The sequence below is a fragment of the Rhodnius prolixus genome, unplaced genomic scaffold (assembly GCF_049639745.1).
Source record: "Rhodnius prolixus isolate KJV_2025 unplaced genomic scaffold, Rpr scaffold_6, whole genome shotgun sequence".
Classification (NCBI taxonomy): Eukaryota; Metazoa; Arthropoda; class Insecta; order Hemiptera; family Reduviidae; genus Rhodnius; species Rhodnius prolixus.
Window position 1 is genome coordinate 31,063,466 of NW_027411634.1, and position 16,513 is coordinate 31,079,978.

At 30.8% G+C, this 16,513-nt stretch overlaps 2 protein-coding genes across 5 annotated transcripts in view; both read left to right on the forward strand.

Annotated features, from left to right (window-relative positions):
- Positions 1–906: 906 nt before the first annotated feature.
- LOC141460219 (uncharacterized) lies at positions 907–7,961 on the forward strand. 2 transcript variants are annotated; one of them, XM_074140027.1, is made up of 12 exons: positions 907–1,428; positions 2,807–3,013; positions 3,093–3,222; positions 3,627–3,697; positions 4,793–4,945; positions 5,066–5,150; positions 5,242–5,473; positions 5,960–5,985; positions 6,553–6,603; positions 7,279–7,312; positions 7,397–7,412; positions 7,796–7,961. In XM_074140027.1, exons 1-12 carry the CDS (start codon positions 1,096–1,098, stop codon positions 7,838–7,840), a joined length of 1,383 nt encoding a protein of 460 aa, XP_073996128.1. In that variant the 5' UTR covers positions 907–1,095; the 3' UTR covers positions 7,841–7,961. The 2 variants fall into 2 exon arrangements, with proteins under 2 accessions (XP_073996128.1, XP_073996129.1); XM_074140028.1 differs by lacking the exon at positions 6,553–6,603.
- A 93-nt stretch (positions 7,962–8,054) lies between these two features.
- Positions 8,055–16,513, forward strand: part of hts (adducin 1-like protein hts) — a 107,848-nt gene continuing 99,389 nt past the window's right edge. For all 3 annotated transcript variants that reach the window (XM_074139996.1, XM_074139973.1, XM_074139975.1), the window contains exon 1: positions 8,055–8,188. The gene's annotated coding sequence lies outside the window, so the exon portion shown is untranslated. The remainder of the gene's footprint in view (positions 8,189–16,513) is intronic.

The following is a 16,513-nucleotide window of genomic DNA, read 5'->3' on the forward strand; positions in this document are numbered from 1 at the left end:
TGAAATATAATGTTAGTAGATAAAAAATTATGAAGTAAATAGCGCTTAGGGAAGATCGAGGCAATTCTGTGCACACAATGCACTGGGTAACTACTGAAGAAAATTATACTCGTATACATGATCCAGTGGTTTTCCTGGGGGGGCCAGTAACCCTGCATAAACGCGCTGATTACTTCCGGCGACGTTTGGAAGCATTATCATTCTCAGTGTCATCTAATGTAAGCAGATTCCAATTGCGAAAAAGGTAAAAAAAACTTTCTTTTTCAAGTGATGTTATGAATCATACCTAAGAAATTAAATTTGTAAATGTGGTGTGGCCTGAGTGAAGCTTGCTGTTGCACCAAATAGCCGCAGTTTTAAATGAGTTTTTAAGTAATTATCAGTTTCTGTAAGTAATTTTTCTAAATTATAAACTATGTATATTTTCTAATACAGAAGGTAGTTAAAATAACTGATTCAACATATTCTCATAGAAGTATAAAAAATGTATTTTTTGATATGTACCTCGTGAATTAGTGTACTTCTATAACAATATTTGCGTTTTGATCATAATCAATTTATTTAATTGTATGAATATTATCTTTCTGATAGTAAAAATTTTCCAGAAAAGAATTTGGGTAATTTAAATTGTGTTAACCATCTTCCATATAAGTTTTTGGATTATGAAATTAGGTCAAACGTTTTGAAAAGCAGGCATATATTTTATTTTCTATGGAATGGTCAACTGATAAAATAAAACAATAAAACAGTTTTTAAGGCTAAAAAATGCCTTTAGAAAAAAGTATTAATACAGTTTCAAAAAACAAATATGTACATAATTAATAAAAAAGAATGTGAAAAATCAGTTGTTAAATATGAGACTCATCGTGGATTAAATTTTCCCAAAACAGATGTTCTTCCAGTTTTAATAAACCAAAAGCAAAAAATCATTTATTTTAGTTTTATTAAACTCGATGGATTAGTGAGTAAGTCCAGGGAATTGGAGAGTATTGGAGATTATTTGAGTATTACAATCAAATTTTTAAACTTTGATAATTGTAATTTTCTCAAAGATTTTTAAGAAAGCAATAGTGGTATTTTTGTTATAATTCCGACATGTATGTACGAAGAATGTTATCGATTTTCTTTCTGTCATTCCAAATTTTACCCAATTATACATTTAAGTACCAAAGAACGACAAAAAATAAAATGCATGTAGATACTGCTTTCGAATATAACAGAACTATAAATGTAAGAACAGTTCTATTCGTACATTCTGATTCATGTAAAACATGTTGGAGTTTATCTGAGCTCAACTTACTAGTAGCAAGGAGAATCATGCAAGATTTAATTCCGAAAAGGATTCCGAAAGATTTTCCAGCTCTTCTAACATACATACAGACCTGTGTTAATACAGTGAAGGCGAAGACATCAGGAAAAGCAACTGAGGTTTGATTGTACTTATAAAACTTGGTATTTGTCATTATTATTTCAGTTAGCGGTCTAAATTAATCTAGAGACAATAATGTAGCTATCTCTTTTTAATGGAAAATGCACAAAGACACAAAATTCATCAAGAAATATCAACTTTCGAACAGCGAATTCGAAAATAAAAAATGGCTACTTCAAAGTTGATAGTACAGCTTTAAAAAAAAAGGTTTTCGGCCGTCGTTTTTCAATCGGTAGTGTGATTCTGCTTAATCATGTTTCGCATTTTTCTTGTAAACCGAGATCTGTGCTGCCTTTATGATTGCTGGGTAACAAGGATTGCGATTATGTCAAATTTTCAATTTGGAGTCTTGTACCGGTGGTAGTAGTCAAAATTGTTCAGGATGAATCACTTTGCAAAATGGATCAATTTAACTTTTCGAGAATTTCTTCAAAATGAATATGTTCATTTACTTCTACCTTATATGTAAACAAGTTATAATCGTGAAGCTCTAAATCTTATATTTGTAACACTTTTCTAGAAAAATTCTGTTTAGAATTATAATTCTAAGAGAGAGATGTGAATTTCCTGTATAGAAGACGGTTTTGAGTCCGCCGTATTACAAAGTAGGGTGAAATAAGTAGCTAATTCGAGTCTGATGAATCCAATGATTCCACAATCAGAGGTTCCATTGTACTGATTTTTTTTTTCAATTTTTTCGGAAATACTTGCTATGATTTTCTCTAAACTTCGTATATCAATTTTTTTTCGACTAATTTCTCCTCATTCATTTTGGATACTTTAAGATGTGCTAGTCCCCGCCTCGAGAACTTAGTGTGAAAAAGTCGCTGACTTTGATTTTTTTAGATTCAGAATTTATTAAAAAGAAGCCGCTGCTGTAATGGTTCTAGTTAGTTTATTTCATGATTAAGAATTGGTGCAAATAATGTTTAAATTAATAATTTTAATAATAAAGACTTTTGTTTTTGCAATTTTCTTAAAATGTGCCTAAAGTTCTGCATTTAGACATAAAAAATCTCCAGTTATTTTTTTTTGGGAATCTTTATTTGTAACTAATATCTTAGTGGGTTTTTTTTTTTTCTAAAGTCTCGATAAATAAAACTTTCATATTGTGGTTCAAATAGAAGTATGTATATTAAGTCTTTAAGAAGAGATTCAAAAGGCTCAAACAGTACTTGTATTATAGTATCAAGCTAGAAATTCATCGTCATGAAATTGAAAAGAAGCTATAAATAACTTTTCTTATAAAGAAAAATTATCTTAGCCAAATAATCTCATCAATCCAGTTTGTTTTCTGAATGTTCTCAAGTTAAAGCTTGTAGATTCGGTGATAATTATGTTAAATTATTTAACTGCGTTTTATTGCACTTGTTTTAGTTAATGCTAAGCGCACTTTATGATGCTCTCGGAGGATATTTACATTCCGTTGTGATTCCTATTTTAAATGAAGCATTTTACGCAGGCAATGTTGATTACAAAGTTACTTCAGAATTGCATTATATGTTAAGCCATATGATGAATTACTTAGGTACTAATGGAGCTTCCTGGTCTAACCCTTGTGATATGTGTAGAATTCCTACCAAGGTAAATTTTTGTGCCAAACACTAGATTTTCATCTTAATTATTCACATGAATCTGTAACTCTATTTTGATGTTATTTTAGGTATCTGCATTGCCTTTACGAATGTGTCCAGAGGAGGAAGCATGTGACATTTTTGTTCTATTATCTCATAGACACAGAATATCTGGGTCTCCAATGGAAAGAAACGATTCAATTCCTATCTGCCCCACAGGTTATTTAGAAGCAAATATTATTTCATTTACCTTGTTTGTTATTTCATTTGTTTGGTAGGAGAACTTTTTTAGAATTTTGAGTTCTGTTGCAAAAGACTCATCATATTAAAAAGTAGATAATTTAAAATAATAAAGACATTAATTGGAAGCTCTATTTATTATATTATTATACTTACTTCAGTAATATTTGGATTTCTGAACTTTCTTAGAAACCAGACCCAAGTTTAAGAATAGACTAAAGAAGGTTCTCTAAGCCCTGCTTTGGGTAGGAAGATCCTTTAGGTTGAGCTGGTGTAGTCTTTTTAGTCAACTTTTATGTACTTTAATCTAACTTACTAAAAAATAAAAAATCTCAAGATATAATATTATTATTTCAAGATATAATTACTAATTTTTTATTTAGCTGGCCTTCAAATTCAGATTCCATTTTTGGATGACAACTTTTATCCAAGTGCTATAGCAGTTCCATTGAAGGTAAATCGCTAATAACAGTCACTTTTATTTCTAAGAATGGGTTTTTAAAATGGTACTTTATTTTCATGAAATATCCATTTATTAATGGTTTTTACAAAATGTGTTAATAGTAATAAGGATTATTAAAAAAATAAATAAAGGAATAACTTATTTTAAAACTGTAAGAAGAAAGTGGAAAATAAAATGAAAATTGTACCTTAACTTTATGTTTATTATGGATGGCTATGTATACTTACTTTGTAATAGTAAGTTCTGAGATTTAGAAAAGAAGTTAATGATTAATTTTTATAATTGATTTTCTCAATAAATATTAACCAATATTACTATATTGGTTACAACAAATACAAATATAGTAGCATAGAAAAAATTATTATCTTCTTCTTCTCATACTTCTTCCAAGTCCTTCTTGGTTGACAGCTAGCATTCCTCATATAGCGGAATATGTCTAAAGTTATCTTCTGTACTTATTCCTTCGTTTAGGAATTATTCTGTGTAGCTATCATAAATCGCATCCTTTACAGCAATTACTAAATTTTTGTCCTTCTAAGCAACTCAATTATGATAGTAACCATTTTTCATATTATTGACGGCATTTAAAATTTTCCTCTTCAATACTCATTGTGATTAGTTTACATAGGTACCATTCGTAAATTTTCTTGAATCTTAGATTTTTCATTAAATTTTTAGTTGTTAGCAATATTCACCATATTATCATGGGAAGCGTGACATCCCAGCTGCACAAAATCTTTTGTATTCTAGGTGCCTTAAATGTACTAAATCTACTGCGAAAATAAGATGTGGTTCATTTCGGCACAATGCCTGCGTAGTTTAATTTCTAAGTGTGGGTAGATTTTGTCTGTGAGCATTGTACAAAACTGAAATAACTGCTCCACATATTACTTCAACTGACCCCTAATGAGTACTTGGTATGTTAGAGCATTCAATTTAAATATTATGTTTTTAAGCTGGAATAATGAAAGAGACGGTATGATTGCTGAAGAAAGATTGGTGTATCTCTACCACAGAAAACTAAAAATGTAGAAGATTGATTTTGAAGTGTAACAATTCACAAAATAATTCACCTCTCTTTTTTAGGACCATGCATTATTTAGTCTATTTTCCGAGTGTGCAGTAAACATTATTCCTAAATATTATATAATGGCTATGAGATGCCTTGCTTCAGCACGATATTCGACAAAAGATATTGTAGCCTTTAATCATAATCTACATCACTGGATAATATCAATCGTAATTATAAATAAAATAATATACTAGACCACTACTCCAAATGCATAACGTCTAACTCTCAAATTTATATTCAGTTAACTTATTTTTGTATAAGTGAAATTAATATGATCTCATTTCTAGATTGTTCCTCATTTACACGAACTTGACAGATGGTATCCAGGATTTGGTGGAGTAATGAGAGTAGTAGAAACAATGAACAGAAGGGGTATTTGTCCTATAAATTAGTTATACCATTGCCTTTATTATTCTTAGTAATTTCAACATTTTGTAATAATATAAAATTAAATTTGACACAGGACTTGCAACTAATGAACCAATTAAAGCATTTACTAAAATGCCTCATTTAAACTATTCATCTTGTTTTGGGAGGGAAGCATGTGGTTTTGGTTCTACATTCATGTCTACGGGAGATTCTCATGGAACTTTTGGAATGTTCATTTGGATTTTACTGATGATATTTATTTTATTAATATTACTAGCGGGTATTTTCATATGTCTTCGTTGTGTGTGCATTCAGCAATTTAAAAAGTAAGCAAATTTAGATAATCGTTAATTTTTTCTCTTTGAGATAACTCTCTTGCAAATCCAAAATTCCAATTGTATAATTTTTAGAATGATGTTTCTTTATTTTACTTTATTAGAGGATGTATTGCGATTGCATCAATTACAGAAGCTAGTTTTTTTAGAATCCCACATTTCTCAGAGAAAGTCATATTAACTGAGTGTTCACACCTATTAAATTGCAGGTTTAAAAAGTAACAGCTCTGAAAATTAATATTAAGTGTAGCTTTTTATTTTTAGCTGTAAAAAAGTTCGGTAAAATTTATAATAATGAATAAGATTTTCAAATTATTACTACTCTTGGAAAAAGTTATTTTTAACTGTTTTAAGTGTTTTAAATATCAAAGCTGAGTACTTTCTCTTACTCCTGGTGAATTGTTGCTTTCCTTTACTTTCTTTTTTTTTTTAACCATTTGGGATTAATAATAATTAGAAACAATATTTATTTTTCAGATGTGGTGATGATGGTGGGGACGAAAGTATGAATTTCTTTCTATTTAAAGCATATAGTTTTTAAAATTTTTAATTTTTTCAAATTAAACTATACGTTTACATATATATATATATATATTACATGTATATATATATATATATATATATATATATATATATATATATATATGTATATGTATATATATATATGTATATATATATATATATATAATATATATATAAATATGTGTGTTATTACATTTTCTATTCTTTTCATCAAACATTAGTTAAGTAAATTAAATTCTCATTAAATAAATTTCCTTTGTAATAATTTCAAAAGTGAACTATCGAAATTACAGTACGGCTTATAGAGACTTTCAGATGTAAATTGACATGAGAAAAATTGATATTCTCCAATTGATTTTGCTTCATATAAATCTTTAAATCTTGATTTCTTCCTAATCTAAATTTTTTTTTGTCTTCTAAATATTGGCATGGCTGTTAAAAATTGTTATAACTGCAATGATCATTTTAATATGAGAAGAGATAACTATAGATGTAAATTTCTATTGAGGTTTTGTGATCAATAATATTTCATATAATATTTTGTCCAGTTAATACCTTGGTGTCCTTGTATTGTGGGCTAAGAGATCCATCTACTCAAGGCAAGTGGACGTTCTTACAATTCCTTATTTAGTAGTCGTTACCAATTAGATTTAGATTTAAATTTGCACAGGTAATGGCTATAAAACGAAATATTGCAATCTAAAAGTTCTATTACGGCTCTTTCAGCGTTTGTTCATAGAATTTAGTTTATAAATTGTACAATTCGTGTGTGAGTGTCTTAAAGAGCTACAGTTTGACAATCGGTTCGCTAAACCCAAGCAATTAGATACAACAGTATGTGAATGACCCTATAAGAACTATGCATAACGGATATCTGTGTACATTTTGCAATCTTTGCCATCAGGATTTAACACTTTACCAAACAGTTATGCAGTTAAACTTACATATAATCTAATCTTAAACCAGCACCAGCACAAAGAAGTAAATTTGCATTTAAGCTACGAGTGGGCCAATTGTTGCTTTGTTAGTAACCTGCTCTACTTGTGAACACTTATTAAGTTTTAGGGCCAAAGTTAATCCAAGAACTTAATTGTTCCTCTTAAGGGAGAGCACCCAAAAGTTTTTTGCTTTTCGTGAATAGGTCATAGAGCGCTACCAAATATTCTGATATTCTCTGACTCACCATCTTTTCATTTACTAACTATTGAATTAATCGTTTATTTTTCATTATGCTATGCTTTTTCATGGTTTAATTGAGTTCTTATTAATTTTAGGGGATGAGAAGTCTAAAATTAATAAATCGGGAAGGTAAATTCTATTTTATTTATATTAGTTCTATATATACTTATACACAAATATTAATACGATTTATTTTGTTTTTGTTCGTTTCAGTCATTCTTATGGATCAGTAAGTTTATTTAATTATTATCCTGATAATAGCAATAAATTTGTTGCAAATTGTTACAAAAGTTTTTCTATTTTATGACTTTTCTTCAATATCTGAATATAAATTGATAACAGCAATGTTTCTATTTGCCCTCCACTTCTTTTGATACAAAATTCTTTCGAGATAAACTGTTACTTTTGCTGATAGTTTTGGCCCAACTTCAGGATATATTTTGATAAATAATGTGATTTCGTAATTATCACAAAATTTAGACTTTTATTTTGCCTTACTTTAAACCAAGTAGGTTTTTAGAATGTAAAGTGTAAATTGAACTTTTGAGGTAATGACATATTTTTCTAGCATTACAATTATTTTGTTTGTTATTAAATGTTATTAAATTCTAGGATTTAACGTCCTCAACGACTACTACTGGAGGAGTTTCGGAATGAAATTACATACTTTTACAATAATGGGAAATTATTCTCATTATCAAGCCAGGCTTCACTATGAAGTACACACAGTTTAATCAATTTTTACACAAAGATTAAAAATAAATAAATACTTAAAATTTATTTTGGTTTTATTTAATTATAAAATATCAATTTTTTACGTTGGATGCTAGTGTCATCTATAGGCCATTTTCTGAAACATTAACTATCCTCTCCATGGCCTTACACCTAGTACATTTCACGTCAGTCTGAATCTTTTAGTGCCAACTGTCCCGTCTGTGTCAAGTGTGTTTTCATCTTTTCAAAGTGTGGATTAATCAGTTTGAAATACCGGTGGCTGACTCTAAGGCAAGTTATTATACAAATTTCATATTAGTTTTGTTTGTTAATGAAATTTATCCAAGTATATAATCATATTAATCCCAAAATCTTTCAACCTCCAAGCCGAAAGGGGTGTGTCTACTAGTACTTCTGCTCTATTCAATACATTTACTGATTATACAAAAATTGTGATAACCATATGATTAAATATTTTACACACTAATAAAAATTTTCTGTAGATAACACATGATATTATTGTATAAAACGTTTTAGGTTGTAGTAGCGTTCCTTTATCAAGCCGCCATGAGACAATGGCCGCTCTGGTTTAAGGTTTATGAAACTAGTGAACCAAGTTGAAAATCGTTGATACTATAATTACTATTTTTTTATTTATTTAAATTAAAAACTCCTATTAAACGATTTTCATTTACACTTACTATAATCTGCTCCCATTAAAAGTTCTGTTAGCTAAAAGTGATTCGTCTTAACTTCTTTTAAATAGTTATAACATTAAGAAGTTATTTTTAAAAAAGAAATGTTAGGTGTTTAAAGAAATACATACATTTTAAGTGGATAAAAGTGTCATGATATTTCTTTATCTAAATATAGATAACCTATCTTATGTTGGTTGTATCCTCTTATATTTTCTATCTCCAATTGTTCGTTTAAATATAATTCTTTTAATTAATGGTTAAAGAATCGAAAGTATTGAATTTAAGGAGAAAGCACATTTGTTTCCATATATTTTAATTTGATTAGTAACAAAGTATGTATCTTTGAAAAGTTACTAGTTTTGAGTCCAGGATTGAGTCATTTTAGTAAACTACATATGTAAATATTCATTGCAAATGAGATGTTTGAGATAATTATTTTCAAGTGAAAACTATATGATGGAATAATGTAAAAACAGAATGATTTGTTTAAGTAAAACTGTCCGGTTGGCCCGTTGTTCAAGGGTCAATGTATGTATGTATGTATATTATTTTGTTTGTCTTATATGAAAAAATCCTAGCCATATATGTATATAAATTATTTATGGAGAGATTCTGTTGTGTAGGCGTGAAAGATTCCTTGTCGTTAGTAAATTGTTCTGTCTACCCTTATTCAAATTGGGACAGCTGACATGATCTTAATATAGCACCTAATGTTATACTATCGGTCTGTTAGCTTTTTTCTTTTTTTTGTTTTCTGGAATTATTTTTTCCTAAAAAGCAGAATCGTTTCAACTATGTATATATCTTCATGGGTTAAATCCCAAGTATTTTAGGATTTAAAAAAAACAAAACATCTTTTTGATGTATTCTGTTAGAAGAGGACAGAATAACTGTTACTGCTAGATGAAATAATTAATTTGATTAATATGCAGTTGCGAAACCGAATTATTTAGGCGTAGCTTAATTTAAATTTAAGTATACTCACTTGTATTTATTGTTTTGATATCTGTTTTAATAGTAAAATTGGTTGCACAGTATTTAAATTTCATACTTCGGAAAAAAATTTAGTTTAATTTTTAAACATTTTAACTCTTGTACTTGTAAAATTTGATAATTACCATTGATTAATAGCAAGAGTGACGCCAATGATAAAAATAAATTTTACTTAATTAATTAGAATATCCATACAAGTATTGTATTTCGCCTTAAGGAGAGAACAACTTGTTCTACAATTTAAAATAACTATTCGTGGACGCATCCTTTAAAACCAACCTTTTTCTGACAAGTAAGCTTTTTCGCGCTTCGCACATCATTTCAACGACCTGTGCGCCGATTTTAAGACGGTGAAATTCTGTAATTTTATAAAACTAACGTTTTAGTCAGATATTTGGTTTTTGAAAAATGTATTCTCATTCCTGCTAAATAATTTTTAAAATTTTTTTTATTCAATTGTTGTTTTGCTTATGGTCCTTACAAAATATTGATCCAATTATTTTATGGTTACGAGCAAAGTTTGCCCAATAAAGGGTGCTTAACAAAATGTTTATATACCTTGACCTCTGTTTTTCCGGTCTTGATCTGACAGATCTCTTCAACTTTTCTTTTTTTCTGTATAAGTGGCAATTCTGAACTTCTGTTCTAAAGTGGAAATGGGCAAAAAACAAAGCCAATCTACCACTGCTTTTGTAAGTTACCTTTAGATGTCTTTGCAGCTTTGTAGTTTTCTATGACGTTTGCCGGTTGATATTAAAAGAGAAAACTTTCTGCAGATAAAGCACAAAGCTTTGTCGCGGTTTCACTTTTAAGTAGTTGCAGAGATCTAACACACCCAAAGTGGATGTTATTGTGGTTTCTGTTTGTTAGTTAGTTTACTTTATTCTTTGGTCTCTTATATTTCAACTGTGAATAATTTCTTTACAAATTATTTTAACAAAATTTAGTTAATATACTAACTTTAACCTCTCCTTTTTGTTTGTAATTTTATTCTATGAAATGTTATAATTCTTGAATTTCCGGAAAAGCATTTAATTCTGCAAAATTAGTATAAAAAAACCTTTCCTATACTATTAATTCTTTTAATAATTTTTTTAGCTATTTCAAATTTACATCATCTCAGGGTTAATAAAATGTTCATACCATCAGACACTAGACCGTTAACACATTCTTATGCAATCAAACTTGACTTTCTAGTAGATGACATCATCCTGTACTTTTAAAATGCAGTCTTTTGCATATTGAAAACCTATTTTAATACTGCTTAATAATTATTTACAGTTTAAATAGTTAAACAAAAAGTTTAGGTACAAATAAAATCTACTAGGATTTAACATTTCATTGATATTTTGAGGTAGTACTTAGTAGTTAGATGGAAACGTTCGAAAAAAAGTTTGTAAATTTTATTTGTTAACCCTTAACTGGTATCCTCAAAATCTCAACTTGAACTGGTACAGTCGGGTCAGCTTTGACCCGAAACTTTAAATGCACATTACTTTTAAAAGGTCATTGATATAATTAAAGTCGATTTAGTTTTTGCATTTTTTTTTAAGTTACAAAAACAGAAAAACAAAAAATAATATTTACTGAAAAACGTTATTTTCTTAAAGTTAGATGTTCATTCCAAGAAAAGTCCTAAAGAAAAAACAAAAAATTTTTTCCCATAGTTCTGCAAGTACTGAATTATCATGATGCGAGTATAACATACTTGTTTTGTTTTGGTAGAAAACACCACCGTTTTGTTGCCAGTAAAAACAAACAATAAAGTTCCGACGGTAGTTTTTTTTATTTTGAATCACTTAAGAGGGGTTTTCTTTTTTATTTTTTTCGTAATGTTTCCGAGTAAGCAAATTTAGCTTTCCTAGTTCATGGACCAGCTTAACTGAAGAGAACCAGTTATCAGCAATAATATTAAATATTAAGTAATATTTACTATATAATATTTAGGAGGTAAAGCCATGGGCGAAGAGACCACATGGGGAAGTGGACTATTACCTCACACAACTCCTGAGTGGGCATGGCTATTTCAGGGCATACCTGAAAAAGGTGGGAAAGGTAGAGGATGAGGAATGCCTTTACTGCCCCGGCAGTAAAGACGATGCTTCCCACACGTTTTTCTCCTGCGGTCGGTGGGAGCGGCTCAGAGGTCACTTCGAGGCAGTGATTGGGCAACAGACTCCAGACACTATAGTTGAAGCTATGCTGGCCAGTGAGGCCAACTGGCAGACTGCAGCTAGGTACGCCAGGGACCTTCTTCAGCAGAAGAAGCAGGACCTGGACGACTGCCAAGTAGGGTAACACTGAGGGAAATACTCCAATGAGTAAAGACAGAGGCCTAGCTCTGAAGTAATGCTGGTCGCCAGTGAATCCAGGCTAGACCTAGCAGCGGGGGGGGTGTTTTAGCCGGTAGTCTATTTTGGGAGTCCGGCACAGCAGGGTCTCTGCGTGCGTAAACGCATTTCACCCCTCGAAAAAAAAAAAAAAAAAAAATATATAATATTTAATATTATAGAATAATATTAAAAAATACAACAGAAAACAAACACCAAAACAAAAAAATAAATAATTATTAAGAAAAAAGTTATAATGTAAACGTGTATTGTCGGGTCAAATTTTTTTTTTTTTTTGCGCATCAACAGCTGAGGTCATTAGCGCCCGGAGCTTTTTCCAGTGCACTGCCGGCCTCCGGACAGTGTTCTCTCGTTACAGACAACACTGCCCATCACCGGACAGTGAGCTGTAAGAAGTTCCTAGGAAGAGAAAATCTAAGGGTCAGCAGCTGGATTCGAACCCGGGACCTCCGCGTGGGAGTCCAGTATGCTAACCTCATAGCTAATCCCTTCCCTGGTTTGCTATTAATAATCTTTTCAAAAAATGGGTCAAATTTGACCTAAAACCTATATTTTATTTTCTTGCACTGCTCAAGAACGACTGATTTGTATGGTCGATTGTTGGGTGAGGATGAAAGAGGAGAATTCAGAGAAGGGGAGATGTTTATAGTTAATTCCTACAAAATGCCACTCAAAAGAAAAACGCATCGGGTCAAATTTGACCCGACGATACCCAGTTGAGGGTTTAATTTGTTTCAAATTTATTTCCCATCCTTCTGAACTGATTCCTGAGAACCTAAACTATTACCATCTTAAGAATTTCTAATTCTAGGAGCTTCTAACAATTCATGGCAATGTTTATGATACAGGGCAATGTGCATTTTAAAAAAACTCTAGATGACAATTATCTGAGATGTTGACGTACCTTTAGTTTGAAAAATTGTGTGAATTTGTATGCTAGTTAAATGAAAACAATTTTACCTAACCTTTAGCTGGTAGCCTTATCGTTTAAATTTTAAATCGAACTTGAGGGAAATTATTTCATATCTCGTTTAAGTTGCCATCCTTGCAACCTCGTGTGGTTATTACTTGAGCTTGGATTATATAAAGGGTACATCCTTAACTCAGTTAAGAATAGCACACACCATTTAATTTAGATTGACTGTATTACGAAGTTTTGGAACTATTAAAGCAAAAGTTTTGAATGCTAACGCTTTAAAATCAGATAAATATTACAAATTGCACTTCTCAGACGTGATTTTTTTTTTAATACCAGAATGTTCGTAAAGAATTCGAAACAGTTTACCATCGGAAATACATTTGTTTAGCTGATAGTTACTTTAATGATAGCTTTTGTGGTCTAGAAGTATTATAAGCTAAGCTGTGCACAATGAGTTCATACCTAAACGGTATTTTTTTTTTTATAACCTCCACAATGTATGTCATGGACATTAGTGCAAATTGTCGTTATAACCTTTGCATTAACAGCTGTATCCTCTCAACTACTAAATTTTAGTTGGGAATAAAAGAATTAGCTTATTGTGCTCACAGCATGAGATCTTCCAAATTTTTTTAAAGCTGTCTACATAAATTTTGTAACCATTTTTTTTGTTGTCCCTTTAGAATTTTTTTTTTTGGTAGGGTTATGATGTCCTGTGCTATCTAAATCTTTTATACTGCTACTTTTGTGTTATAAATTGTGCTACCACATACTAAATTTTGAATTTAAAATTAAGCTTTCAGTTACCTTTTTTGAGGAAAATGGCCACACTGAGCAGAGAAGCAAATTTTCTGATTTTTTTTTTTAAATAGTCTTTAAAACTAATCGAGCTATAATTAATTAAACTTAGCATATTTACTAGTCAAGTGAAGACATCAGCTTTGTTAGGAAATATTTTTAGTGAAAATTGATTTAGAGGTTTTGAAGAGGTGAGAGTGGTACATTGGGTATACCCTCTAAAATGTCGTTTCCGTTTGTATTGTATGGGCTTACTTTCTATATTCTGTAATTGCAAATTTTTGTTGTTGCTGAAATTCCTGTTTGCAAAACTACTGTAATTGTGAGAAGTATGGCGTGAGAGTATTTCAGCATCATGTATCTTGCTTTCTTTTAATACTATTTGACACTACTTTGCCTTTTTTTAACCTGCTCATCACTGACTGATTTAAACCTCGTCATCATCTAAAGCCATTGGCGCTCAGAGCACCTACCAGTCTCCGGACAGTGTTCTCTCTTTGCAGATACACTGACCATTGCCGAACAATGACCTGTAAGCAACTCCTAGGCACTCCTTGTTGGAATCCAATAAGCTTACCACTGAGCTAATCTTTTCTCTTTAGCTTTTTTGATAGAATTATTGGCATTGTAAAGTTATTTATTATTATATACAGTCAAGCCTCCCATAAAGGACACTCTCACTAGCGACCACCTCCATTTACGGGCCAGTTTTTGGATTTCCCCCTTTTTACCCCTATACACTTTCTATATAAAAGAACCTCCGTCTAACGGACACTCTACATAGCGACCACGGACATGGATTTTGGGGAACGGATTAAATGTTCCCAACCTCCCACCAACGACCACCTTATTATTAAAAGTTCGTTTTGACGCGGTGATAAAAAGAATTATCCCCTCTCAAGTTTTTGTTTATTTTTTTCTGGTTTTTCCTAAAGTTTCCTATATAAGCTCCATACATCTTGTACCATTTTAATCAATATAACTTTGGACGAACAATATTATTTTTACCTATATGTCTCTCAAACGAAAGTGATTAACTCTAGAAGAGAAAATAAATGTGTTAGAAGATTTTGCAAAAACCAAATCGAGCCATCGTCAACTTGCCGAAAGGTTTGTTCTATTTTTCTAATAGTATGATGATAATTTTACCATAAATTTTCAAAGTTACGAATAAATGTGATGATTATTATAAAAATTATTAAATAAGTCAATAATATGTGGTTTTTGGATACTTAAGAAAAATTTGATGCATATCATATAGCTAAATAATTATGCAATTATGTACGTTTTTAAATCTATTAATAGTAAACAATTTTTAAATAGATGTTTGGAAAAAAGACCCATACTTTTTCATTATGAAACTTGCCAACCTCCTTCTAACGGCCACCTCCAAACAGCGGCCACTTTGCTTTCCCCCGCCAGTGTCCGTTATTGAGAGGCTCCACTGTAATTATTTAGGTTTTTCCCAAACTTCGAATTACTTAGCATCAAATTTAACCAGACAAATCTTTTGTGGTTTATATAAAATAAATTCTAAACTGTGGTCGAATGCAATTTTAAACGATCCCTTTGTGTGTGGACTGTTAAAAAAAAGAATAGGTGAAGTCCAGTACCACCATCTTCCATAAAAGGAGAAGCTACTTTTTCTGTTAAAATCTCTCCCTCGTGCAGCCAAACAACTGTCTGTCGCCATTTTTTTTTTTTTTTTTTTTTTCTACGAATATAAGTGTCCATTATACTTGGTGAATCAATCTTGTTTTTTTCTTTATTTTCATTAAATTGTATTTATTTTTGTTGTTGAGCTTTCTGTATGTTGGTTAACTGGAGAGTACTAGGTTAAAATGGAGCTGTGGATAAAAGAATTGTGATTATATAGTACCCTGGATGGTACGAGAATCTCCGCCGGAACTAGAGCTGGGTTATTTGGCCAAGACAATATTGTAAAGCTTTTTGATGAAGGAGAGAGAATGTCTGGACAATTATCCTTACAGACTCCGGTTTCTAGCCACTCAGGCGCACAATAAGGAAAGCAAAGTGAAGAGATTAACTGAGTGGTTAGTACCACTGAACTATGCGGAGATCCGTGGTTCCAGGCTAGCTTCTTGACCTCCGCTTCTTAGAGGAGAACTGTTTACGATATAACACATTCTGAAGACCAGAGATCTAAGATATCGTCAAACCTTAATTAGAAAAAAGTATGTATCTATAAGCATACATTTATTAGTAGTAATGTGAGGAAAGGTTATTCTGTCGGGTTGTAATAAATTTCTATTTTTTAAAATTATATTATGGTTAAAATTGTTCAACCATCCAGGTCTTTTTGAAAATTTTGAAACCAATGTAACAGATAAAGGAAGACCATCTAGTTGTATTGGTTAATACCTAATTCAGATATAACGATTATCTGTTAGTGGGTTCAAAGGGTGGTTAAGGCTTATTTACATTTTTTTCTTTTTCAACAGTGCAGTTGTGTGTACAATTGTAATTTGGAGTAAATACAAACTATATGAATAGTACTTGTTTAAAATATTTTCTAACATTTTTTTCAAATATTTCAGAGTTTAGATTTTTTTTTTTCCAGTGCAATTTGTAACCTTTGACTTCCTTATTTTAAGACAGCCTACTTTAAAATTGACTATTGGTCCATCTAAAAGAGTTTTCAATGAATTAAACAACTTGATAACTAACACTGTTGAGTGCTCGTGAACACGTTTTCTTGTAAAACAAACGTAATTTCTCGTACGAAGATAAAAGGAATCCTGGAAAATGATATACCGTTTGAAAGCTCATTAGACAAGGAAACTTTTACTAAAAAGTGGTCAGCACCTAGGTCTGATAATGATCACGTAAGGGCCTA